At 39.5% G+C, this 26956-nt stretch overlaps 1 protein-coding gene across 5 annotated transcripts; it reads right to left on the bottom strand.

Annotated features, from left to right (window-relative positions):
• Window positions 1–12776: 12776 nt before the first annotated feature.
• On the bottom strand, window positions 12777–26868 carry LOC110607793 (protein SET DOMAIN GROUP 41). Of its 5 annotated transcripts, none has more exons than XM_021746969.2 (7): window positions 25623–26868; window positions 25497–25536; window positions 25266–25366; window positions 24673–24771; window positions 18214–18351; window positions 13392–13950; window positions 13024–13242 (listed from the first exon to the last, which is right to left on the bottom strand). In XM_021746969.2, the coding sequence occupies exons 1-7, from the start codon at window positions 26373–26375 to the stop codon at window positions 13163–13165; spliced, it is 1770 nt and encodes a 589-aa protein (XP_021602661.1). In that variant the 5' UTR covers window positions 26376–26868; the 3' UTR covers window positions 13024–13162. The 5 variants fall into 5 exon arrangements, with proteins under 5 accessions (XP_021602648.1, XP_021602657.1, XP_043810248.1 ...); XM_021746978.2 differs by having other exon boundaries at window positions 13398–13950; XM_021746956.2 differs by having other exon boundaries at window positions 12777–13950.
• Window positions 26869–26956: the final 88 nt, after the last annotated feature.

Here is a 26956-nt window from a genome sequence, read left to right as displayed (position 1 = left end):
TGTTCAGAGTATGTTTGACACCTCATTCGAGTCCATTTGTGTAGGATTGGACCCGAGAGATCGAGGAGGTCACCAGTGTTAGGTGGTGCAGAGTCAGTTCAGTTTTCTGCTAGAGGAGCAGAGGTGAATAGAACTAAACTTAATCTTTTATACTGAGAAACTGGAATGCTTTAGCATAGTTCATGCATCATGGATGCCATGTTATGTATTAGGGTGATTGCATTAGACTCACGACTATGGTGCATTGTATTATTTACTGATAGTGGGGATTGGACCAAGGCGACATCAATAGCCCACGATCTGTCATGGTAGTGAAAATCCTATGTGAGTTCCTTCGGGAATCGGGTGCCGACAGAGGGAGTTTTGAGGTCATGTCTAATCCGAGATGTGAAATGTTTGTGTTGTGACGCATTTCATGAAAGTGTGTAATTAATGAACTATTTTCAGTGTTTCTACTCACTGGGCTTTAGAAGCTCATCTCTTACCCGTAATCCCAGTTTTTGCAGGGTCAGAGTTAGCTGGGAAGTCGAGCAGCAGAGGAGTGCTTGTGTAATAGAATAGTGTGGACATGATGTAAATTAAAGAAATATATGTAAAGGCATGTAATAGATAGTAAGTCAGTGTGTTATGGTTTAGAATGTGCTTTGCCTAGTGTGTGCTTTATCCCTTGTGTATGCATGTATCCTGTTTTATGTTTCTTGATGAGAAATGAGTCAAACCATGCTTAATAGATGTTGTGTTTCGAAAACTCTAGTAGATATAAAACTGTGAGGGAAGACAGGGTTTGATTCCCTTGACCCAAGACCAAGCTGTGAGGGAAGACCGGGTTTGATTCCCGTGACCCAAGATCAGACCGTAAGGGAAGACTGGGTTTGATTCCCGTGACTCTATGGACAGGATTACTGGTGTACGCCCTGGGGGCTATTTCAGATTGGTATATCTGATTGTTTTTAAGGTTAAGTCTGGTAGGTTTACAGAAAAAGATTGAAAAGCTAATAGTCGAGTCGGATCATGTATGGGATTTTGTCATCTATTTGGAGTTCAGGTTAGGCTTGCTACGGGTTCTGGCGGCCTTAACCCGATCTGAATCCTAGCGCCGAGCAGTTTGGGCCGTTACAGAGAGGTACCGGTTTTCGGGCTGTTACAATTGGCGAGGGAGGTTACTCGACAAGTTGCCAGAATCATGTTTTTCAGGTCGTCCGGACGACCTCCTCCCCCTGCTCCTGCCCGGGCTCCTGTCTTTCTTTTTCCCGGGGATGAGGAGGAGATTCTCGTGGTGCCCCTGATGTCTGCTCCTGACTCGAACTCATGGAATAACATGATTTCTGAGGCTTATTATGAGATACGAGATGCTGTCTACTCACGTAATATTAGCAAGGGTAACCTGCTAAAATTAGTCCAACATAGTATGTGTGTAGATTTGCAACATTCACTTGTTCCATTGCTCTTCAGAATGCCTCGCCGATTTTCCTCGGCTTGCTCGAGTGTATCGTACATCACACTTGGGCCATAGGAAGTCTGCCTATGGCGGAACAGTGAGAGATGCTTATGGGAATCAACTCGTTCAGCTCTCCTATAGTGACGTGGCTAGGCTCGGCTGGATCGAGAGAAATGTCTAAGGGGGAATCCAGCAGGCCTGTGAAGCTTGTCTCCCGATCTATAAGGATTCTCTAAAGTTGAAAGCTAAGATAGTAGTGTAGGTGATAATGATGTAAACGTAGATGATGATGTATCCGGGCATGTAAATCCTTTAAGGGTAGCCTTTCATCCCGTAGTGTAGGTATCTGTAACATGCTGTAATGTATTTTTCTTTTAATGAAATTTTTGTTTTTCGTTCATATTCGAGCTGTTCTTTCCTTATCATGAGCGAAGTATTTAGACCGCATGTTTCGTAATTTTTGCTGAGGGATCCGCTGTATCGTTTTTCCTCCTCGCCTCCTAGCCGATCAGAACTAGAGTTTGTTTAGCCAACTGAGCTTTTGGTTTACTCTTTCTGAGCTGGACTAACCGCTTTTGGTTTACTCTTTCCGAGCTGGACTAACCGCTTTTGGTTTACTCTTTTCGAGCTGGACTAACCGTACTCGCGAGCTCTGTTTTTAACCAGTGAGTTGAGCTCTTGACCCACATGTTTGTATGATTCCAAGACGTCCTTATTACTTCGTTACTACCACTTCGGGCTCGTACCCTTTGCTTAATAATGATAAGTCAGATCATGTACCTTTTTAGGTGATGAGCAGGGCTCGTCTTTCTGCCTTTAGTTCTATCTTTACAGGGGCTAGAGCTGAGGTTTTATTTGCTTCGTGTCATTAGATTTTCCTCGGATTGCCCCTTTACTTCCTCAGTACTTATTACATAATTAGTGAGGGAGTAAATCCCTGTACTTTATTTGTATTTGCATGGCTTCAGTTATCCTCTTATACGTTCCTGCATTGATGGGCCTTTTCATAGAGGGAGCTCGGTTCTCTGTTATTTCCTCTATACTTAGCTTCATTCTGCCTGAGTGTTTCATGTTGCGAGTCTATCCGAGCTGGGAGCTCGGTTCTTTGCTCTTTGCTTAGGTTTTTATGCCTATAGTCCGTGACGCTGCTTATTTCGCGAGCTTAGGAGTTCGGAATTTTGCTTTTTTCGCTTTGGTGTTCCGAGCTCGTTTGTGATGTAACGCCCCGGATCCGGGGCGTTACAATCCGGACCGTTACCTGTGAGGTCGGACTTAGTCTTTCTTTTTCCGAGCTGCCTACCCTCGAGCGTTTTGTGGGTTCTTTGCTGTTTAGACCTCTCTCTGGGCTAGTTGAGCTGGTTTAGGACTAGCGGTCACTTTTCGAGGTCGGTGCCTCTTATGATTGCCCCAATCTTTTGTGGGAGGTCGGAACTATGTCCTTTTACCTCCCTGGGATCCGTGAGGTCTTCTACTTCTCTGAGATCTCTGTATCTCAGTGAGGTCTTCTGGTGCCGGGAGATCTTGGGGATCCTGGTCTTCTACCTCCCTGGGATCTCTATATCTCAGTGAGGTCTTCCGCCTCTCTGAGATCTCTATATCTCAGTGAGGTCTTCTATCTTTCTGAGATCTCTATATCTCAGTGAGATCTTCTGGTGCCAGGAGATCTTGGGGATCCTGGTCTTCTACCTCCCTGAGATCTCTATATCTCAGTGAGGTCTTCTGCCTCTCTGAGATCTCTATATCTCAGTGAGGTCCGTGAGGTCTTCTACTTCTCTGAGATCTCTGTATCTCAGTGAGGTCTTCTGGTGCCGGGAGATCTTGGGGATCCTGGTCTTCTACCTCCCTGGGATCTCTATATCTCAGTGAGGTCTTCCATCTCTCTGAGATCTCTATATCTCAGTGAGGTCTTCTATCTCTCTAAGATCTCTATATCTCAGTGAGATCTTTTGGTGCCAGTAGATCATGGGGATCCTGGTCTTCTACCTCCTTGAGATCTCTATATCTCAGTGAGGTCTTCCATCTCTCTGAGATCTCAGTAAGGTCTTCTATCTCTCTGAGATCTCTATAACTCAGTGAGATCTTTTGGTGCCAGGAGATCTTGGGGATCCTGGTCTTCTACCTCCCTGAGATCTCTATATCTCAGTGAGGTCTTCTATCTCTCTGAGATCTCTATATCTCAGTGAGGTCTTCTACCTTTCTGAGATTTTTATATCTCAGAAAGGTCTTCTGAGCTTTGTTCTTTGTTTTCTGCAGAGAATCATTAATAATAAAGATAATCTCGTTTTGGAAGGAATGATGTTATTTTATTCATTCATGTTTTTCAGAGTACAATGCTTTTCTTTACAAATATTTCAGGGGAAATATCTCTTCAGGTGTTGGATATTCCAGGCGTGGGGCTCAGGATTTCCTTGCATATCTTCGATTCGGTATACTCCTGGCTTAACCACTTTTGCTATCTTGAATGGGCCCTCCCAGGTCGGTGCCAACTTGCCCTCTGCTGCTCTTTTTCCCGTAGCTTCTAAGTTTCTTAGGGCCAGGTCCCCTACCTTTAGACTTCTTTCCCTGACCCTTTGGTTGTAATAACGGGCTGCCCGTTGTTGGTAAGCAGCAGTTCGGACTTGAGCTTCCTCCCTAATTTCTTCGAGAGCGTCCAAGTTGTTCCTTAACTTGTCGTCGTTGCTGTTCTCATTAGCAAATTGGACTCGATGAGTGGGTATTTGCAGCTCGACTGGGACTACGGCCTCTGTGCCGTAAGCAAGTGCAAAGGGCGTTTATTTAGTGGACGTTCTGGGGGTAGTTCGGAGTGCCCACAAGATACTATTGAGCTCTTCTGCCCAGTTCGCCTTTGCCCCATCTAGCCGTTTCTTTAATCCCTGGAGGATAGCTCTGTTGGTAACCTCTGTTTGACCATTGGTCTGAGGATGGGCCACTGAAGAAAACTTGTGCCATATGCCCATGTTTGTCATAAATGCTCTGAAGGTGCTGCAGTCAAATTGTCTGCCATTGTTAGATATGAGTACTCTCGGTATGCCAAACCTGTAGATGATGTTTCCCCATACGAAGTCTATCATCTTGCGAGCTGTGATCGTGGCTATTGCTTCCGCCTCTGGCCATTTGGAGAAGTATTCTACAGCCACCACTACGAATTTCCTCTGCCTAGTGGTCTTGGGGAAGGGTCCCAGGATGTCTATTCCCCATTGTGAGAATGGCCATAGACTGGATATGCTGGCTTAAGGAGTGGCTGGGACTTTGATGGCGTTAGCAAATCTTTGGCATACGTCGCATCTTCGGACAAACTCTTCTGCCTCCCTTTTAACAGTGGGCCAGTAGTACCCTTGTCTGAATATTTTATTAGCTAAGGTTCCTGCTCCTTCGTGAGCTCCGCACATTCCCCTGTGTATCTCTTCCATCACCTTTGTAGCCTCATCCGGGCTCACACACCGGAGCCACGGGCTGGATTTCCCTTTTTTGTATAAGGTCCCCCTTATTGCTTGATAGTTGACAGCACGAGCTGCTATCTTTCTAGCTTCATCTTTATCCTCAGGGAGCTTTCCCTTCTCCAGGTATTCTAGGTAGGGGGTCATCCAAGTCGGGTTTTGTTCCACCTGCAATACCGTGTTTGTTTTATTAAAAGCAGGCGTGTGGACGTGTTGTATGTACACTTCATTGGGGAGCTGTTCTAATTCTTCTTTGGACAACCGACTAAGAAGGTCGGCTTCCTCATTTTCTTCTCGAGGTATTCTTTGAAATTTGATGGGAACTCCCCGATTTATGAGTTCAGCCTCTATAGCTTTTACTTTTACCAGGTAGCTCTGCATGGTTGGGTCTCTGGCTTGATATGCCTCTGTTATCTGGTTGACCACCAGCTGTGAGTCGCTATTTACTTCAAGGTCAGTTGCCCCTACTTCCATTGCCACCAGCATCCCGTTTATTAAGGCTTCATACTCCGCCATGTTATTGGAGGCTTTGAATTCTAAACGTAGGGCGTAGCAAACCTTAAATCCTCCAGGCCCCTTAAGCATTATTCCAGCACCGCTGCCTTCGGCGCCTGAAGCCCCATCTACATATAACTTCCAGCTGAATTTTTGGAAAAGTTCTTCATTTCTTTCCTTCCCCGAAACTTCTGAGGGTGATTCTCCTTGTTCCTCACTGAATGTGCACTCTGCTATGAAATCAGCAAGGGCCTGAGATTTTATGGCTGCTCGAGGTCGATACTCTAGGCAGTAAGGACTAATCTCAATGGACCAAGCTAGCATCCGACCTGAAGTCTCCGGTCTATGCAAAATCTTCTTCAAGGGTTGATCTGTCATTACAACTCCCTGATGGCTTTCCAGATAAACCCTAAATTTTCGGACTGCCAGTAGTAGAGCGTATGCTATCTTCTCAATATTCAAATATCTGACCTCGGCGTCTTTAAGCACCTTGCTGACATAGAAAATAGGTTTCTGCTCTCCTTCTTCCACCCTTACCAATACTGCGCTGACTGCTTGCTCAGAGGCCGCCAGGTATATCAGAAGTTCCTCCCCTTCCGTGGGACTACTAAGCACGTGAGGCGAGCTGAGATAGCTTTTGAGTTCTTTGAAGGCTTCCCGACAGTCTTCTGTCCATTCGAAGTTTGGCACTTTCCTCAACTTCTTGAAGAATGGTAAACACTTTTCTGCCGACCTCGACATGAATCGATTAAGCGCCACTACTCTCCCGGTCAGTCTCTGGACGTCCCTTACACAGGTCGGTTCTGGCATATTCAATATGGCTTCTACCTTCTCTGGGTTGGGCTCGATGCCTTTTCCACTCACCATGTACCCCAGGAATTTTTCTCCTCTGATGAAGAAGGCACATTTCACTGGGTTCAACTTCATTCTGTATTGGTCTAATACTCCGAATACCTCCCTCAAATCTGCTATGTGTTGCTGGAAAGTTAGGCTTTTGACTACCATATCGTCTACATAAACCTCTACGTTTTTGCCGATCTGGCTTTTGAAGATTTTGTTCATCAGTCTTTGGTATGTTGCCCCGGCGTTTTTTAGCCCGAAGGGAATGGCTTTGTAGCAGTATGTCCCATCTTATGTTATGAACGAGGTCTTTTCTTCATCTAACCTGTCCATTGGGATTTGATGATAGCCAGACATAGCATCCAAAGAAGACATGTAATCGAAACCGGCCGTAGAGTCAACCATTTTATTAATATCAGGGAGGGGATAACAATCTTTAGGACAGGCCTGATTTAGGTCAGTGAAATCTATGCACATCCTATATTTGCCATTGGCTTTTTTGACTAGTACAGGATTAGCTAACCACTGTGGGTACATGACTTCCCTAATAAAGCCCGCCTCTTCTAGCTTCAGTACCTCCTCCTTGGTAGCCTGTTGCTTCTCCCTTCCTACTACCCTCTTCTTCTGCTTTACCGGTCTGGCTTCAAGGAGGACATTCAACTGGTGCGTCATCACTTTTGGATCAATCCCTGGCATGTCAGAAGGCTTCCAGGCGAAGCTTGATGCGTGACTTCGGATCAGGGCCATGACCTCAATTTTCTGTTCTTTGGTGAGGCCGGCATTGAGACTGAAGACTTTATCTGTTTCTACTTCTGATAAGGGAAAAATCTCCAGTTCCCCCACCGGTTCTGTTCTGGCCTCTGTTTTCTCGTCTCGGACCTCCAGGACTTCTGAATCCAGCCTCTCCTCTGTTGAGCTCAGCTCTGCTATCGTGGCTAGGTACACTGCCCTTGCTTCCTCCTGGCTTCCTCGAACTATTCCCACCCCTGCTTCTGTTGGGAACTTCATTGCAAGGTATCTGATACTGGTGACGGCCTCAAAGTCAAACAGCGCAGGTCTTCTCAGGATCGCGTTGTAGCTCAGAGGAAGTTTGACTACCAGGAACACCGCATAATGAGTGCGAGTCCTCGGTGCTTCTCCTAGGGTGAGGGCCAGCTTCACCTTCCCATCTGCTGGAAGACCCGGTAGGGTAGCAGGTTGACCTTACTCCCATCATCCACTAGGATTTTCTTCACCCGATAGTTGTGGATGACAGCTTCAATGACAAGGGCGTCGTCATGAGGCATTTGAACACCTTGAGCATCCTCCGGAGAGAAAGTGATGGCCACTGGAGAGTGTTCGATGACCTGCATGACCTCGGCGCCACTACTTTCTCCCTCTTGACTCCTTTTCTTTCCTCTACGGCTCATCCGACCTCTTGTGCCCCCCACAATCATGTTAATGGTCCCACTAGACCCATCATTCACTGCTCCCGCTCTTTTCGGCGCTTGGGTTGTCGAATTGGGCTGAGGTCTTTGTCCTTCCGGTTTCTTCACGAAGTTCTTCAGGTGCCCTCTTTTTATCAGCCTCTCGATTTCTGCGATCAACTGGAAGCAGTTATTGGTATCATGGCCATGAGTGCGATGGAACTGACAGTATTTGTCAGGATTTCGCTGGTCGGCTTCTGTTCTCAGGGTCTGGGCCACTCTACGAATTCTTTGTCTTAGACGACCATGTGTACTTCGGCTCTAGAAGCGTTAAGTGGGGTCGGCTTCTCTGGGACCCACGGAGGGAGTGGCCTTTGTTCTGAGACCCGAGGAGGGAAAGGTCTTTGGTCCCTTCGTTCCCAGGGCTGTCTGTAAGGCTCAGGCCTTTTGCCATGTTTCTTCTCATGCTTCTCCGGCCTCCTTTCTTCCGGGGCTTTCTCCTTACCTACCGCTCCCTTGGCGAATCGGCTTGTCACTAAGGCATCGTCCTGCCTTATATACTTTTCAGCCCTCTGCATCAGCTCGGCTAGTGAGGTCGAAGGCTTCCTGCTTAGTGAGCCGAAGAACTCGGCAGAGTTCATCCCCTTTTGCATGGCCTCCACCGCCCTTCCCTCATCGAGCTCGGGAATCTGCAGGGCCTCCGTATTGAAACGAGCTACATACTCTCTAAGCGATTCTTCCCTTCTCTGCCTTACTGTTTCTAGATAGCTCGTCTTCCTGTCCGCTGGCACCCCGAGGATGAACCGGCTGATGAAGCGAGTGACCAGATCTCCAAAACTTCCTATGCTTCCGGTCTCCAGGCTGTTGAACCACGCTCGCGCTGGCCCCGAGAGCGTCGTTGGGAATACCTTGCACATCAAGGCATCCGATAAAGTTTGCAATTCCATGAAGGTCTTGTAGTTCATGACGTGCTCCCTCGGGTTACCAGCTCCATCATAAGCCGCCATTGATGGCATCATAAACTTCTTAGGAACAGTCTCCTGCTGCACCCATTTCGAGAAAGGTGAAGAAGTGGGCAGGAAGGTTTGGCTTTGATCCTTCTTTCCCAGCTCGGCCAAGAGCTGCTCTCTCAACTTCTGCAGCTTTTGGTCCACGTCCTCATCTTCCGGCCTAGGCTTCTTCTCCGGGCGGTATTCCTCCTCTTCTGCTTCACTTCTGGTCCACCTGGTTGTCCCGGCGGAATAGTTGTTAGCCTCATCATTTTCTATCATCTCCCTCACCCTCCTTCCATGGATTCGGGCCTCTGGCTCTTCCTCTTCTCCGGATCTTCTCTCCCTTTCCTCGGTACCGCGGCTGCTGGTTTGAAGGCGGTCGGGGATAGGTTGGGGCTCATTGGTTTGGGGTTTTTTTACCACTAGGAGTGTATTTATCGGGGTGCTGAGGCCCCTTTATTGCATCATCTGCCCCAACCACTGGGCGGTGTTCTGTAGTTGGAGGGCCGTGGTTTGAAGGTCCTGGTTAGATAAGGCAGCATTGGGAGCATTCCCTGCCAAGCTTGGCGAGGGATTGAGAGGAATGGGTGTTTGGTTGTTTAGTGTTGCAGGGCTAAAAAAGGAGACCTGCTGCCCCTCTTGGGCAGAGTTCAGGTCGTTTTGGATGTTAAGGTTGCTTTCATTGTGATTAGCCATCGTGTATCTCAGTGGGTTTTGTTAAGAGTGGAACTTCGGTGATGAAAAGATCTCCTTCGTTCCCACAGAGGCGCCAATTGATGATCTGAGATCCAGAGAAATAGGGTTTTACAAGAGGTTCTGTAAAACTAGAAAAAGCTTAGACCTAGAGGAGAGTATTTCTCCTTTTATATGTTTCCTTTTGTCTGCTAGTGACGTGCTAACAGAACGTATATCATTGGACCACCTGTCCCTGCTACGTTGATTCGTACGTACGAGGGAATCAGATCTCTGCCCCATGCGTAACGGTCTCTGATCCTCTTCACGCACGTGTAGATGGGTCCACAAGGCAGATAAATGAGTTTTCCTTCTGGTTCTGGGCTGGGCCGGGAGATAGGAGCAAAGTTGGGCCCAAAGGAGATCGGCCCAAGGTACAGTGAAGGCGAGGCCAGCCTGGTTGAGAAATTCAGAGGGGCCCGGTATCAAGGCTCGAAAGGGCCAGACCTGTTAGTGTAGAGAATGTGTGGGCTTCTAAGCGATGGGCCGCGATTGAGGGCTTGGCCCCTGACTGGGGTGGAAAAATCCAGCGGTCATCAAATATGATTTTTTTTTAATTAAAATTTATAAAATGACAATAAAGACCTTATATATTAAGTTCAAAATTTCATGTCACAAATTACAAATAATAAATTTCATGTATTTTAACAATAATTCAAAACTGAAGAAAAAAATAATTCAAAACTTAACAATTAAGTCTCTCGATTCTTCTTGCTAGCTAGAAAGAAAAGAACAAGAAAAAAATAAAATAAAACAAACATTTTTAGTGAAGTTTTCGTTTTTTTTTTCTTTTTTTTTTATACAACAGAATTATTCAATCTTTTTATTTTTTAATATGGAAATGGGAAAAAGAAAATAGAGAATAATAAATACCTGGTTGAAAGCCAGAAAAAATCTCAAAATATTTGTAAATTCGACAGTAAATAACCAAGTTTAAGAGGAATATAAACTACAATATTTTTAATATATTTATTAAAAAACTTTATTGTTTATTAATTGAATGATGAATTTCATTCGATTAGTCCGATTGGATATTAGCAGTTTAAATTAGGATTTGTATAGGTCAAAGCATATCTTTCTCAGACACAAAAATGAACAAATGGATTACAAACCTGCTTTTCATGATATTACATATCTAAACGGAACTTTTAATGAAGAGAAATGGGAAAAAGGAAATAAGAGTTTGTGCTTCTTCGATCCCCTTTCTCAGAAATCTCTCGGAGTCGCTGACTCTCGAGATCTTGTAGATTATGGTGAGTTTCCCTATTTTCTGGGCAGGGAAAGTTCTATTTCTTGTATTTCTTTTTGTCGTTTTTACCTCTTTCGGTGATGGATTTGTTCTTTTTACTAATTTTAATGTCTATGTGGCTGTTAGAAATGTGCTTTAAATCTGGCTGGAAGGAAACACCCTGAGGCCGAATTGTTTTATTCCAGTTTCTGTGAAGATGTTTGGTAGTTTTCCAATGTAGCAACAGCGACGACGACCGTTGTCGGTTCATCTCCTAGGATTACATGGAAAGGGTTGGGTTGGCTGTTTAATTGGGTTGTTTTGGTTTGATTTATTGATTTGATTTGTTCTGAAATGGGCTAAATTTGGATTTTCAGACTTTATTTTTTATTCTCTAATTGTACCTTTAGACCATTAGAACATATTAATGCAATTCTCATGATAGGGAAAAAAAAAAAAAAACAAAAAGAAGAAAACATAGCTAACCAATTTTTCCATTTTAGTCGTCGTTAAAGTTAATACATTCCTTAATTTCTAAAGATTAATGATTTATTTTTGATTTCACGAAATTAAAAGTTTATTTGTTTATATTTGAAAAAAAAAATGTATTTTTGTTTTCAATTTAATAAATTAAAATACAATGATTAAACAATTCATCTTTTAAAAGTTGGGGGACATGCGTGAATTTGACATAATGTCAGGATCTAAAAAATTATTTAACTTTAAGGATACTTTAATTATTGGCCTGATAAACAACAATATCTAAATGTTTTATTCATATTTTATATTTTAAATTTAAAATTTTAAATAATAAATTTTTAATTTTTAATTTGTCATAAAATTTTGAATAATAAATTTAAATTTTTTAATTTATCATTATTATAACCATTTAACCTTAATATTAAATTAAAATTTAAAACATTAATAATAAATTTTAATATAATTTCTCAAATTTTATTTGACTAGTAAAATAATTTTTAAAATATATTATTATTTACCCTTCATTCCTACTCTTATATACATATCATAAATTAATGTAAATTTAAAAATGTGAAAAAAAATAAATTAAAATATATATTATTTTATTTAATATTATTGATATGAAGTAATTTTTTTTATATATGAAAAATATATGCATTATTTATAATATCAAGTAATAAAATACTTTAATATATAATATTTATATATTATATGTTACGTAATAAAAATTTATTTTTAATATATATATATACTATTTATGATTGCATATGATAAGTATATAATATAATTTTTTTTAATAAAAAAAATTAAATTAAGGGACTATACATTTTATTAATATAAAATTTTAAAAAGTACTATAATTTATCGTTAAATTTCCTAGATTCAATTTCATTTGTGATAAATTGAAAATTTTGAATTTTCATTTAAAAATTTAAAGTTTTAAATATAAGGTGAATTAAATTTTTTTCAATAACCTTTAATTATTTCTCAAACAGTTAACAAAACAATTCAACAGAAAAATCTTTAATCTAATTTGTGTAAAATATTAATTTTTAAAAACAAAAAATGCATAATTCAATTTTAATATGACTTGGAAAAAGTAATTTTTTTAAAAAGCACCAGTGAGATGTGGGTAATTACTTAATATTCGTAATGTATTAAAAAATACCACATGTTAAAAAAAAATCAATAAACTTTTAATGTAGTATATTTAGGTTATAAACAACTATATTAAATATATAGTAAATTTAGTTTATAAATAACTATTATTAAGTAAATCAACAATGATTAGTTTATTAATAAATTAACAATGATTAGTTTAGTAGTTTAATTTAGTTTATAAATGCACATGGAAATTTATGAACACCCTTGTCTTGCACACATCAGGAGCAAACAGGAAATTTGTGCAAGTCCATATAAATACTACAAATTTACTATTGTTGACTCAACTATGCAACTATTATTTCTTAGTAAAAGAGCAAAGTAGACTAAGAAATATTGAGAATATATAATACAATTAAATAATACAATTAAATTTTAATTATTAATAATACTACAATATATGTTTTGAACATACAACTAATGTATTTAATATTCTTCCATCTTTAAGAAGGTGGTGTCAGCTAAATTTAGAGTTTGCTTCTATTAGCAGCTTGAAAACTATTCAATGCAGCGAATGGACACATTTTCATCATTTATGATAATGGAACTAACACAAACTCCACCATAGTCACTGTTATAATGAATCCATTAAATAGACAGCAACTGAATTTAATAAATTCTCCATCTCTAGAGAGGCGTCAGCTGAATTTGCAGCTGCCTGAAAAGTTTCAACCTAAATTTCCTCGAGTTCACTTTCCAATCAAAGATGGTGGATAATGCAAAACAAAAGGAACTTGTTTTATTTGTCGTCACAATATACAAGTCTCTGAACCTGTCTGGTATAATGCGAATGCGTACCATAACATATGCTTGCTAGATATTCCCCAAAAAGTAAGCAATGGACGCCAAGATGCAAAATATTTATCCTTTCCTGGTTTGTGGCCTGCTGTGCCTCCTCTAATCCAGAACTGCTCCAGCAATAGGAATCCATATTTTTCCTGCATAAAGTAGGCTCAAGGTCTGATATCTTTGGCATGTTTGCCGAAGAACTGAAATCGAATGGTTCTTTGAACATCTTCAAGTAATGGCTGCCCTGACTCAGAAAATTCCAAACTTCACGTGAATAACTAGAGATACAATCAAGAAATTTGCTTGATATGTTCTCAAAATCTTCATTTAGATTTTGACTAAGAGAAAAATTGGCTTCAAATTTATCCAGAAATGAGCACTTTGAGCACTTACGATTACCATGAGAAAGAAGTTCCAAGCCAGTTATTTCCTGTTTCCCAAACAAATCCCATGCCGAGCTTCTAGCAAAAGTTAACAAGGATTCCCCTGCGCTTGTCCAGAAATTTGCAACAGAGACAATAAGTGAAGTTTCAAAGCTGAACAGATGGTGAGCTGCAGCTGCAAGCAGAAAGGAGTATGCTGCACCGGCCCTGGACATGTGGAAAGGTTTCAACTGATGTCCATTCATTTCAGAACAGAGAGCAAGCATGTCATTTGCATGGATTTTATATGAAGAAGCCAGTGTTATGTATGCATTCAGTGCCATATGGTGCAGAGGATGCAACCTAAAATTCAACTGTATTTTTCCTTCTTTGGTCTCCAATGGCTCATCATGTAGACCAAGAACGAGTATGCTCTCAAGTTTCTCACAGCAAGACTCAGGATCACCTACAGATAAATACTCGGATATAATTTCATCTACATAATCTGTCAGCTTTCTGTTTGCTTCATCTCTGGAAGAACTGTGATCAGAACTTAATCTTGAAGGGGCATGATTTGAAGCAGTAATTTCCTAGATATAAGAGTTCAGGATAAATAGAAGTTAAAAACAGTCATCTACAGAAGCTAGTAATCTACATAGTCAACCTAATTAGGAAGGAATAAAACAATAAAGCAAACAAAGGGGAAAGGAGTAAACTACTCAAAATTAATTGTCAAAAATAATCATTACAAGTTCTTTACTAAAATACCTAGATGATATAGGTATTGACAATTGTTAGAGCGGTGGCACCAACGAGACTGAAATAGGAATAGAACGGGGAAATAGAGAAGTGAAGAAGAAAGAAGAAGAGAAGAAAGTGTTTGGATATAGAAGAGAGTTTCAGAGGGAAGCAGGCTATATTTGTATTGATGTATTGAAATGCCTTTACATGTGCACTATGCTGAAATATTATACTATTTCTCAGTAACTAACTTGATAGTTGTACACTCGTAGCTGTAACAATCTTCACTACTAACTATAATAGCCTATAATGCTAGAGTTCTGGCAGTTCTGAAGAAATGTTGACAGTCTCCCACTTTCTTCTTGAAAAAGGAGACATGGAAAACAGGATGAAGGGAAGATTCAAGGGTAACTCCAATTTGTATGCTACCTTTCCTACCCTAGCCAAGATCTAATAAGGCCCATAATATTTAACACACAGCTTTAGAGACTGCCTGAGGGCTAATGAAATCTGTCTATAAGGCTGAAGCTTTAAATAAACCCAATCACCTACAGCAGATTCTCTTTTAGTCCTTTTGGAATATGCCTACTGCTTCATTCTATTCTGAGCCAACTCCAAATTTTCCTTTAAAAGTTGTCCAAATCTCTGTGTATCTTGCAAAAAGTTATCCACAGTGTCAACAGCAATACAACTTCCATAAGAAAGCTAGGAGGAGGATAGCCATAAAGTGCTTGAAAAGGAGACATCTTAAAAGCACTGTGAGGGATAGAGTTATACCACCATTCAGCCATAGAATGCCATTGAATCCAAGCTTGTGGTTTCAAATGAACCATACACCTCAGATAGGTTTCTAGGCACTGATTAACCCTCTCAGTTTGGCCATCAAATTGAGGACGATAGGTGAACTAAAGAACAGCTTAACACCCAGCTCTTAAACAATTCTTGCCAAAACAAACTGGTAAAGACTTTGTCTCTGCCGGAAACTATAATCTTAGGAATACCATGCAACTTGTCGATATGAACCATGAATCAAATTGGCTACTGTAGTGGCAGAGAAAGGGTGAGTAAGAAGTAGAAAATGGGCTAATTTTGTAAGCCTATAAATCACCACTAAGATAGTGTCCTTCCCTTTTGACTTAAGAAGTCCTTCAATAAAATCCATGGATATTTCTTTCCAAGCTCAAGTAGCCTGGATAAGCACAATATTCATTTTTTACATTTTGCACAAGTATTACACTTTCTAACCCACTCCATTACCTCCTTTAATATGCTAGGCCAGTAAAAATACTTTTTGAGCTTTAAATAAGTGATTAGTAGCTGTCCCAATATACATTCTTGTTTATAAAACAAGACTTCATTCTTCACTTGCTAATTAGTGGTAACAGCAGAAGCAAGGGAAAGTTGCTTGATTAATTTAGTGGCCTTGAGATCTCTCCTTCATAATTGTTCTCCAAATGCTGCATCCAAAAAAGGATGACCACTGAATGCAAGCTATATTGCTGGTTGTCTATAGTAGGAGGTCTCCTAGAAAGGGCATCAGCCACCTTATTCTCTACCCCTTTTCTGTATAATATCTCGCAATCAAGACCCAGCAGTTTGGAAATGCCCCTCTATTGCAGGTTAGTGTACAATCTTTGTTCTAGGAGATATTTAATGCTTTCATGGTCTATTTTGATAAAAAAAAAAAAACTGTCCTTGCTCCAAATAATGCCTCCATTTACTCACTGCAAAGGTAATAACCAACAACTCCCCTTCATAAACTGATAAAGCATGATTCCAGGGTCCAAAAGCCTTAGATATGTAGGCTACAAGGTGTCCTTGTTGTTGTAGAACAACCCCAATTCCCCAATTGCTTGCATCAGTTTATACGGTGAATGGAAGTGAGAAGCCTGGGAAGGCTAAAATGTTTAAGCTGGTCAAATGTTAACTGAGCTTCTCAACCCATTTGAATGCATCTTTCTTCAAGAGATTGGTTAAGGGCTTGCAAATAGTCCCATAATTTCTGATAAAATTCCTATAGTACCCTGTGAGTCCCAGGAAATTTTTGAGATCTTTAAGAGAAGTGGTGTTGGCCAATGAACCATAGCTTCAATTTTCACAAAATCCATACCCAATCCATGTTCAAGGATTATATGCCCAAGGTATTCAATCTGATTTTGCCCATAAAAACACTTAGAGAGCTTGTCAAATAGTTGTTGATCCAGTAACACCTGAAACACTGCTAATACAAATTTTCTAAGGAAGAGCCAAAAGAGATGATTCATTAAAGCGTAGAAGGTGGCAAGGGCACTGGTCAAACCAAATGGCATAATTTTGAATCCAAAATGACAATGGTATATTTTAAAGGCAGTTTTAGAAATATCATGCTCCCCCATTCTGATTTGATGATAATTAACCTTCAAATCTATCTTAGAGAATGCATCTCCTTTCAATTCATCTAGAAGGTCATCAATAATGAGTATAGAACATTTATCTTTAATAATTACCTCATTCGTCTTCTTGTAATCCACACAAAATCTTTAAGTCTCATCCTTCTTTTTCTAGTAGTATAGGGGAGAGATATGGACTAATGCTAGGCTGGAGGAGAAAGGATTGGAGCATGTTAACTACCAATTTTTCAATTTCATTTTTTTGGCATTTGGGGTATTTGTAAAGCCTCACATTTATTGGCAGAGTGTTTGGCATATGTGGAATAGCATGATTATAGCTCCTCTAAGGTGGTAATCCTTGAGGGTCATCAAATACCGAGTGATATTGTTGCAACAACCTTTGCAGGATTGCATTCTCATGAGTAATAGCAGTCAAGACAGGAGCAACAGACTCCCTAATCCTGAGACTCTTGTATATGCTCTCAAGTCTACCAAATACAGAAAATTGTGGTCTGCAAGTCCTCTCCATTCCTTTGTAACAGGTTCCCAGAATATTATAACTCAAATTGTAGAGCTCCTTCACCAAAACCATGCAACAATATTGGTTTATGTTGTCTGGTAATGGTGATTGTTGAAGCCTTAAATTCCAACAAAACAGGATTATGGATTTTCAATCAATCTACACCGAATATCATATCAAACCCCCTAATTCAAGTGTTCTCACATCAAACTGGAACTCATGCTCCTGCATTTTCCACTTGAAACCAGGGCATTTATGATCAGAGCATAGCTTTATTCCATCTGTGATCTGCCGCAGTGACAGAAGATGGAGGAATGGTCATCAAATCCAGTCTCATCTCCAATGCCACCCATTTATCCAAGAAATTGGTTGTACTACCGCTGTCAACTAGGATTACTAACTATCTATTCTTATGAAATCCCAAAATCCTAATTGTATCCACTCCAAAGCTACCTTCCAATGCATGTACAGACAGAGTTGCCTCCCCACATCCTCATCTACTTCAGCTCCCTTCACTTCATACCACTCTTCATCTCTTCATCTGCTCCATCCATTTCCTTTTCCTGTGAACAAATTGCAGGTCTTAGGATTAGTTGATGGTCAGGAAAATATTTATCTCCACATCTAAAACAAGGTACAAGTGGGTGTTTGATTGGTATCTAAGAAGTTTTTGAGGCTATGGTTATGTTTGTGGAGGCTGAATTGGTTGCATTGGGGGTAGTTAAACTATTGTTGCTGACTGGGGGTCCTTCAAAGTTAGACAGAGTGGGTTTCTGGTCTATATTATAGGTTTTAAAGGAGTACTGATAAGGCTAGTTTGGTTTGGAGCAAGTGTTGGTGGAATTGGATTGGGTTGCTTGGCTAGTGCTAATGCTTTTGTAGGTTTTAAAAAGGCAATAAGTCCAAATTTGCCCCTCAATTATATGTCGAGAGCCAAATAAGACCATTTTAAAAATTTTGGCCAAATTACCCATCAAGTTTTCAAAAATGGCCAAATAAGACCAAACATCAGTAAAAGACAACTCATTTGAAATGCACGGCAGCACAAGGAGCGTGAAGTTATTATTTTTAAAATAAAATATTAAAGTGGGGAGAGAAACAAAATTAAAAGAAAAAAGGTTACACCATGTATAAACCTGTCATCAAGATCAACTTCTACTAGTTGTTTGGAAAAAAAGGGAAAAAAAATAAACTGCTACTAGTTAGTTCCCATGTCCACTTACCCTAAAGTTTCCTCCACCACCTTTTTTATTTTCTGTTGTGTTGTCGGATCCAATTTCTCTGCATACTTCACTAAGAGAGGTGACATCCAACAGCAACAAGTCCTGCACCTTCTTGCTTCCTTCACCGGTGAGTGGCAACTAAAACAGTTTTTTATCAATCCATCTTCACCCTGCAGGCTGAGTTTATTGAATGCTTCAAAGCATTGGGTCATTTAGTGTGTGTGTGTGGCTGCACTGAAGGCTGAATGAGATAGGTTTTTAGTTTTGTTGTAAACTCATTTATCGCTCATTAAGTTTTCAAATGATTAAATGGTAAAGAACCAACTATAAGCTTCTAGACAACGTGTACTTTCACATATTAATATATATATATATATATATTCTCCAACAAGAAGGAGATTAAGTCCCACTGCAGGAAGACTCGACATCCTTATTCTTCTTGCAGCTGGAGTTTGGATATACACACACACACACACACACACACACATCAAAGGGACTTGTCCTTTTTGCTGTGGGAATATGTATATATATATATATATATATATATATGTATATATATAGTCCAACTGCAACAAAAAGAACTGTAGGAAGAAGCCTTTTATATATATATTTTATCTTTGTTTCTTTCTCTTCACTCTTCACTCTTTTTGCTGCACTTTCACCTATTCATCTAAACCAACGTTATCTTACTGTCACTCTACCCATTGCAATTTAATCTCCAAAATTTTCAATTCTCCAAAAATCTTAATAGCATTAATCCTCCTATATACATTTTGATATTCATATTTTCATCCAATCCTCTTGCTTTTTGTACCACAAGTCCTTCAACGATGAACTTTCAAATTGTATCTTCTTAAATGGATAGTTATGGATTTATTTGACAAAAAAAAATAATTTGAGCTTATTTGGTCCTCAACAAAAAGTTGAGGGGCTGATTTGAACTTATTGCGGTTTTAAAAGTACTGGTGAGGTTCCCCTTCAGCTTACTTTTGTCTAACAGTTGCTCTTGTAGTTTGGCCATATCCATAGGTTGAGAAAGAGACACAGGTTTCATCATCTTCACCATGAGTCTAATTTCATCCTTGAGACCTCCAATGAATCCAGAAAGAAAATAAGATTCACCCAATTCCAGCATTAACCTCTCCAATCTAATCCTTATGTCCTCAAACTCATCATGGTATTCCTCAACAGAATTCTCCTGCCTTAATTTCACAAACCCCTCCAATATATCTTCTAAACATTCATCTCCAAATCTATTACAGACTCTCCTTTCAAATTCATCCCAATTAAGCTCTCGTCCTTTGTTCCAATTAAGGAAACATGCAATCACCTTATCCATTAAGAATAGGTTTGCTAATTGTACCCTTTGTTATGCAAGAACCATATAAATTTCCAAGTATTTCACACACTTCCTCAGCCAAGCTCTCGGCTCCTTCCCATCAAAGGTGGCTAACTCTATCTTGGAAAGCATTTGTGTCATATGATTAAAGAGAGAAGTCATTGAAAGAAACATAAGTTGAGAACCCAGAATATTTCTCTTTAGCTTAGGTGGACTGATTTTGGCTTGTCAACACTACTCAGTCATGTCCAGAAACAGCTTGCAATGCTCTATTTCCATCTTCATTGGAATTGCTAGTTTCTTTACCCTTTTCTGCTACATGCTTACTGTTGCCCAACATAAAAGGTTCCTAATCAGGGGGATTTAAATCTTTGGGATCCTAATTAGGCTTGATTATAGAAATTTTATTCTTATTGTAAATATTCCTAATTTAGCTTGATTCTTTCTGTATAAATATTTAAATATTGTAAAGATCAATTCAATTGGAATAAAATAAAAAATTCCTCCCAAAATCTTCAAGGTATTAGAATTTTTTCCTGATTTTAGAATTTAAATTTATTTTTTCCTCTTAGTTTTCAAAATCCTAAATCTACCTTTTTAGTACTACCCTATCTAAGACCTTTTCACATCTCACTATCGACACTAGAAGGATCGTCGGACTGCCGCCGGCCAGACCGCCCAACTACGACGCTAGAAAATCACGAGCGTGAGACTCATGTGCCATAGCTTCTGCGTCTCCTTCCATGTGCCAGCGCGTGAGCTTTCCTCCGGCGTCCTTTTCCGTCGGCGCTTCTTTCCAGCATGTCGCGCCTTTGACCGGTCCTGTTCCGTGACCGAATTCTCCTTTGGGTTTTTTAAGGTGTTTTAATAGTAACTTGGTCATTTCTACCTCTGTGTTGCTAGCCCATTTTTACCTTTAAAATGTTAGATAAAAAAAAGCACTAATGGAGGTGATGTACATGTTTTTGATACTACTCCATGAATTATTGATTCTGATGCAAATAGACACGTGACGAATTCCTCTAAACACTTCCTTAATTACTTTCTGTGTCTACAAAAGGACACAGTCAGAATAGCTAATGACTCTTTTATTCCTGTCTCCAGAACCAGATCGATTGTTTGTACTTCCAATATTAAGTTATCCTCTGTTTTCTATGTTCCTCATTTTCCTGTTAAGCCAACGCCATTAACCGTAAAATTGAGTTTTTTTTTTTTGGATCATTGTGTTATTCAGGACCTTAAAACTGAGAAGAGGATTGGCTATGGTAGATTGCACGATGGCTTATATATATTGGAAGGATTTCTGGATTTGAATTCATTTCGGACTCTTTTTGAAAGAAATCACGATACCCATCCTTCTTTGTTTTAGAGAAACTTTATTCTGATTTATTTTCTAAGGCTCAATGTGATTTTTTAGTTTGTGATACTTGTGAGTATCCTAGGCATACAAGAACCTCTTATTCCTCCGGTGACAATAAGAGTACAATCCCTTTTGTGACTATCCATTCTAATGTTTGAGGACCTATTCAAATGGTCTCACTATCTAGTAATCGTTAGTTTGTTACTTTTATTAATTGTTGCATTCGTATGACTTGGATTTATTTGATAAAGGTAAAGAGTGATGTGTTTTCTTGCTCTTAATCTTTTCACAAGATAATTTGTACTCAATTTGATACTAAAATAAAAGTTTTGAGAACTGATAATGGCACAGAATACATGAATGGACGTTTTTCTGTACTGCATCAAACTAGTTGTCCTTACACCAGTACCCAAAATGATGTTGCTGAAAGAAAAAATAGGCACCTATTGAAAGTAGCCCGATCTTTCATTTTTATCATGAACCTTCTAAAAACCTATTGAGGAGATGAAGTCTTAGCCGCAATTTATCTTATTAATAGAATGCCTCTAAAAGCTATTGCCTTTAAAAGCTCTTTAGAGGTGCTATAAGGGAAAAATACTTATATACTGTTCCACCAAAAGTGTTTAGATGCACGTGTTTTGTTCATACTAGGACAGGTGGAAAGCTCGATCCGAGGGCTCTTAAATGTGTATTTGTTGGATACTCTCCCATACAGAAGGGTTACAAGTGTTACCATCCTCCATCTCGAAAATATTTTATTAGTATGGATATTACATTTAGAGAGAATGAACCTTACTTCAGTACTATTCCATTACCTCTTCAGGGGGAGAAGAATGAGAGAGAAAGGTGATTCCTAACCCTATAACTCTAGAGCGTTTTACTTTAGAGGAGACTACTATAAGGGGGAGACTAATGGTGATCAGGAAAAGATAATAATCGAGCGTTTGGATAAACCAGATTTAAGGAGATACTCAATAAGAGACACAACAGAAGCAGAAAAAGCCACTGTGCAGTTTATTCAGTGTCATGAATCTTCTTCTCCATCTGGTGAGTCATCCCTAAACTTTGAACCCATTGATAATCTAGATAAATGCTCAAAGAAAAGGAGTTAGGCCTTGCATAAAACATTTATGATTCTTTTGTCTCCATTCTATAGAGTCTTTGCTTTATCTATTTTCTTTGTGTCTATCCCAAAGAATTGGAAGGAAGTTCTAAAAGATTCTAATTGGAAGAGAGCAATGATTGAAGAAATGAAAGTCTTGACTAAAAATGAAACCTGAGAGTTGATGTCTCTTCCACCTGAAAAAAAACAGTTAACTATATATGGATGTTCACTATGAAACACAAAGCAGATGGATCAATTGAAAATTTCAATGCCAAACTACTTGTTAAAGGATACACTCAAACCTACAGAGTGACCATGAGACATTTGCCCCCTGTTGCCAAAATGAACTCAGTCATAGCATTGCTATCTTGCACTGCCAATCTTGATTGGGACCTACACCAATTTGATGTGAAAAATGCATTCCTCCATGAAGACTTGAAGGAGGAAGTGTATATGGAAACTCCTCTTGGTTTTGCTGATGAAAAAATACAAAGAAAGATGTGCAGGCTAAAGAAGACTTTGTATGGGTTGAAACAGTCCCACAGAGCTTGGTTTGATCAATTCAGCAGAGATATGATTTCCTTTGACTATCAACAGAGGAATGCTAACCATACTCTATTTATCAGACATCACAAGAGTAAAATTATTCTTTTCATAGTCTATATTGACGATATAGTAATGGCAAGGAATGACACTGAAAAGATGACTCGACTGAAAAAACTTTTAGTACAGAAGTTCGAAATTAAAGATTTAGGGAAATTTTAATATTTTCTGAGAATCGAGGTTGCCGGATCAAAAAAAGGAATTTTTATTTCTTAGAGAAAATGCATTTTGGATCTTTTGAAAAAAACTAGTATGTTAGATTGCAAACCAGCAAAAACTCCCATCGAGAGCAATCACAAGCTATATGCAGGGATTGGTGAATCGGTGGATATTGGCAAATATCAGAGGTTGGTAAACAAACTGATTTATCTTTCGCATACTCGACCAGACATAATATATGCAGTTAGCTTAATCAGTCAGTTTATGCATGATTCACATGCAAGCTGTTCTTTGCATTTTGCTATACTTGAAGTCTGCTCCTGAAAAAGATCTCCTATTCTCTAAACACGATCTCCTCTGCTAGTGAAAAAGATCTCCTATTCTCTAAACACGATCTCCGCATATACGCATTCACAGATGCAAATTGGGCTCGATCACTTGATGATAGAAGGTCGACTAGTGGTTCCTGCACACTTGTAGGAGGAAACCTTGTCATTTGGAGAAGCAAAAAGCAAAGTGTTAGTTGCTCGATCAAGTGCTGAGGCGGAGTATAGAGCGATGGCATAAGGTGTTTGTAAACTCCTATAGTTGCAGAGATTGTTGGAGAAATTAAAACTACTGGAGAGGGATAAACTTCTCTCATACTGTGACAACAAAGCTACCATCAGTATAGCTCATAATTCGGTTCAACATGACCGAACGAAACACATAAAGATTGATCGACACTTCATTAAAGAGAAGTTAATAAATAATGTCTTGAGATTAGATCATGTGACTTCTAATGAACAGCAACAAGATCTATCACACCTTGGTTTGCAAGTTGGGCACGTGTTATATCTATGCACCAACTTGGAGGGGAGTGTTAACCAACATAAAAGGCTCCTAATTAGGAGATTCAGATATTTGGGATCCTAATTAGCCTTCATTATAGGGCTTGATTATAAGAATTTTATTCTTATTATAAATATTCCTGATTTAGGTTAATTTTTTGTGTATAAATATTCAAACCTTGTAAAATCAATTCAATTGGAATAGAATAAAAAATTCCTTCCAAAATTTTTACTTAATCATCAAGGAGCACAATTCATCCAAGATCGCATTGGTATCTCGAGAGTTCTTCCTTTCTCTTTGAACTCCTTTAGCTCCTTGCTATTCTTCTGGGTATTTTCCTATAGCGTTCTAAGTTGTTCTTCTAGCTCCACAATCTTTACCATCTCTCGACTCACTACAGCTGGTTGAGTCATAATTCTGATCCTTAAGAATCAATCACCCAATGATGCGCTAGGTCTGATACCAAATGTTAGAGTAATGGCTCTAACGAGACTGAAATAGGAATAGAACAGGGAAATAGAGAAGGGAAGAAGAAGAAGAAGAGAAGAGAAGAGAGTGCTTGGATAAAGAAGAGAGTTTTAGAGGGAAGCAGGCTATATTTGTATTGATGCATTGGATGCCTTTACAGGTGCACTGTGCTGAGATATATACTATTTTTCTCGGTAACTAACTTGACAGTTGTACACTCCTAGCTGTAAAAACCTTCATTAATTGCTATGAAAGCCTATAATAGCTATAATATTAACTGCTATACATTTTAGTCCCTCTTATTTCTATATTTCTTCCTAAAATACGTGACAATAGTATAAAATAAATCCTGCTACAGTTAAGATTAGGAATCCCAACATAAGAGAACACTAAAAAGACTAATTTGGGAATACCAAATCTAATAGAAGTACTTGAATTTCTATTCCTAAATAATAATAGGAATCCTAACTTGCTAATAGAAATTGTACTAGAAAATTTGAGATAAAGATCTTAATTTTACAACGAAAAAATCAAAATAATTCCTGAAGTTAGATTTCCTTGATTGCATTATGAAAAAGAAAGTATGATACTTACCTGCAATATATGATCTACATAAGCTGGTGGAGAGGCACTACATCGTTTACAACAACAAATAAAACAATACTTTGACCACAACTCTGACCGCCTTATTGCCTGCCAAAAAGCATTGGTGCAAATAGTATATCAGCTGTTGTAATTAAACCCAAGGTGGACATAGCAAAGTATTTGTTTTGTTCTATGGCAGGAGGGTGAACTCACATCACCACCATCAAAAATCCCACAGTAATCAAACTATGAAATACAGGAACATTTTGCTAAGGTGATAATGCATTCATTTCTAACGCAATAGTATTTCCACCACAGCATCAATTTGCTGTATACACAAGCACTGGCATGCAGGCTATGAGCAACACCAATGGTATCAATATCATTGCCTGTGAATGACATAAGAATGCAATACTCTCATAATTGAGTTAATACATACACATAATTTAAGAAGGAAACTAGCACACATTTGATTAACATAATCAATGGCAATTAGATGAACTGATTTGCAAAAGATCTCAACAAAAATTACAAGACCTTTATGAATAAAAATCCAGAAAAAAAAAAAGCGACCAGTGAATAAAAAGGAGTTACCTCCTCACCTTAGGTTGCAACAAGTCTGTGTATGCCACTGTTACCTCCTCGCTTCTCTTGATCCTCTTAATGCTCCTCACGATCATCCTTGGCCCATATTCACCATATCCTGCAAAATAACTAATCAGGAAAATAGCCAAACTAACAAGCTCAAAAAGGAAAAAAAGAAAAAAAAAAACAATTCGCAAAACAAAAACTAATACAAATCGAGGGGGAAAAAGAGTGATAGATAGTATAACCTTTTCTAAATTCAATATTGCTATATACACTCTTCTCTCCCTGCAATCAGTATTAATCTCTCAGCTCCCGTTTAAAAAATGAAATACAGGCCAGTAATATTTCAGCTATAAAGAGTAGGACTTTACATTGCTGCAGCTGGGAACTATTCGCAACTTGGAGTCCGCCGGAGATGCGGCTGTACTCGGTGGAGAAATCAAGAATCGGTAACAAGAATTGGGAGAACAGCTGTGATTAATCCAGGAGAAGGTAGGATCATAAACAGCAATCCCCAGAGTCCGGCCATCATTATCCTGCACCTCCACAGAGTTCGTTAGCACCAAGCACAGAGCGGCCTCCTCCTCCTCAAACAACACAGCGTCATATTCATTTTCATCCACCTCAATCAATTCTTGTTTTCCATCTCGCAATCTCCTGGCGATCGCCATAGCCCTGGCTCCACATCGAATTCTCGCGACTATCTGTTCATCTGCGAGCAACTTGTGGCGATTGGTCAACAATCCGGAAGTCCTGCCAAGTTGGGAGGAGTGAGAAGGGAGAAGGCGTAGAAGGCGGAGAGCAGCGCGGAGGTCGGAGGTGGATGAGGGGGGAGGAGATGTGGACGAAAGGCAACGAAGGAGGTGAAATTCGGCGGAGTGGAAGTGGAGAAGGGAGCCGAAGGAGGAGCAGAGGGGGGAACAGTAGAGGAGAGAGTGAGGAATGGTGGTGGAATGTGAAGGGCGATTAGGGAGTGGGCAGAAGCAAGAAGAACAGTGAGAGTGAATAAAAGAGTCGTGGAGAGAGAAGGAGAGTGGAGAGAGTGGAGGGGTTATGTCTTCGCCGATTCCTATGTCCTCACCGGCTCTCATCTGCATCTCCGTGTTCACCATTTCATCTTCCATTTTTGGGATACCGTACGGCAAATTATATGTTGGGTGGACTGGTTTCCTGCTGCATCTTATGGTGTTGCATTTTACGGCGTCGTTTATTTAATTTGGACTAAACTCTAGAAAATTTCCACCATTAGGATTGGTTATCAACGTTAGGCTTGATTAATATTCGCAATGTTTATGAGAAATGAACTCCTAAAACCCAAGATCAAGTAAGCTAGAGAAATGTGGAAATGGAATACTTCCATCCCTTATCACTTGTTTCAAGTTATTTGAACAGTTTAAGATCATCCTGCTATTAAATGTTTGAGAAATTCGAATTCGCAAGTCATAATTTTAAAACTCCAAGGCAACATGAAAAGGAAGGTCTTTGGGAACACGAGTGTTTCTCTTGGATACTTGAACCTATATGGAACCTAACCAAGAAGAAAGGTTAAACTCAGCAGCTTCCACAGTTAGCTGCAAATCATCGTGGGCTGCCTGCCCCGACAATTATTTTCTGAAGCCCTTCTTTAAAACACTCAGAATTGAGCACTTGATTTACTAGCTTAGCCCTAGTCTATCCACAAATTGCAATGAGATGAAGGCATTCA

This window comes from Manihot esculenta, chromosome 2, assembly GCF_001659605.2.
Source record: "Manihot esculenta cultivar AM560-2 chromosome 2, M.esculenta_v8, whole genome shotgun sequence".
NCBI lineage: Eukaryota > Viridiplantae > Streptophyta > Magnoliopsida > Malpighiales > Euphorbiaceae > Manihot > Manihot esculenta.
Note: the sequence above shows the minus strand (reverse complement) of the source record. Positions and strands in the feature narration are given on the sequence as shown.

Excerpts from the sequence above, each read along its gene's own strand:
- LOC110607793 (XM_021746956.2), bottom strand. The coding sequence starts at position 26,375 with ATGGAAGATGAAATGGTGAACACGGAGATGCAGATGAGAGCCGGTGAG. Across the intron at positions 25,367-25,496 it reads CAATATTGAATTTAGAAAAG|GATATGGTGAATATGGGCCA; the intron begins GTTATACTATCT and ends GTTATTTTGCAG. Across the intron at positions 13,951-18,213 it reads GTGGTGGAGGAAACTTTAGG|GAAATTACTGCTTCAAATCA; the intron begins GTAAGTGGACAT and ends TCTTATATCTAG.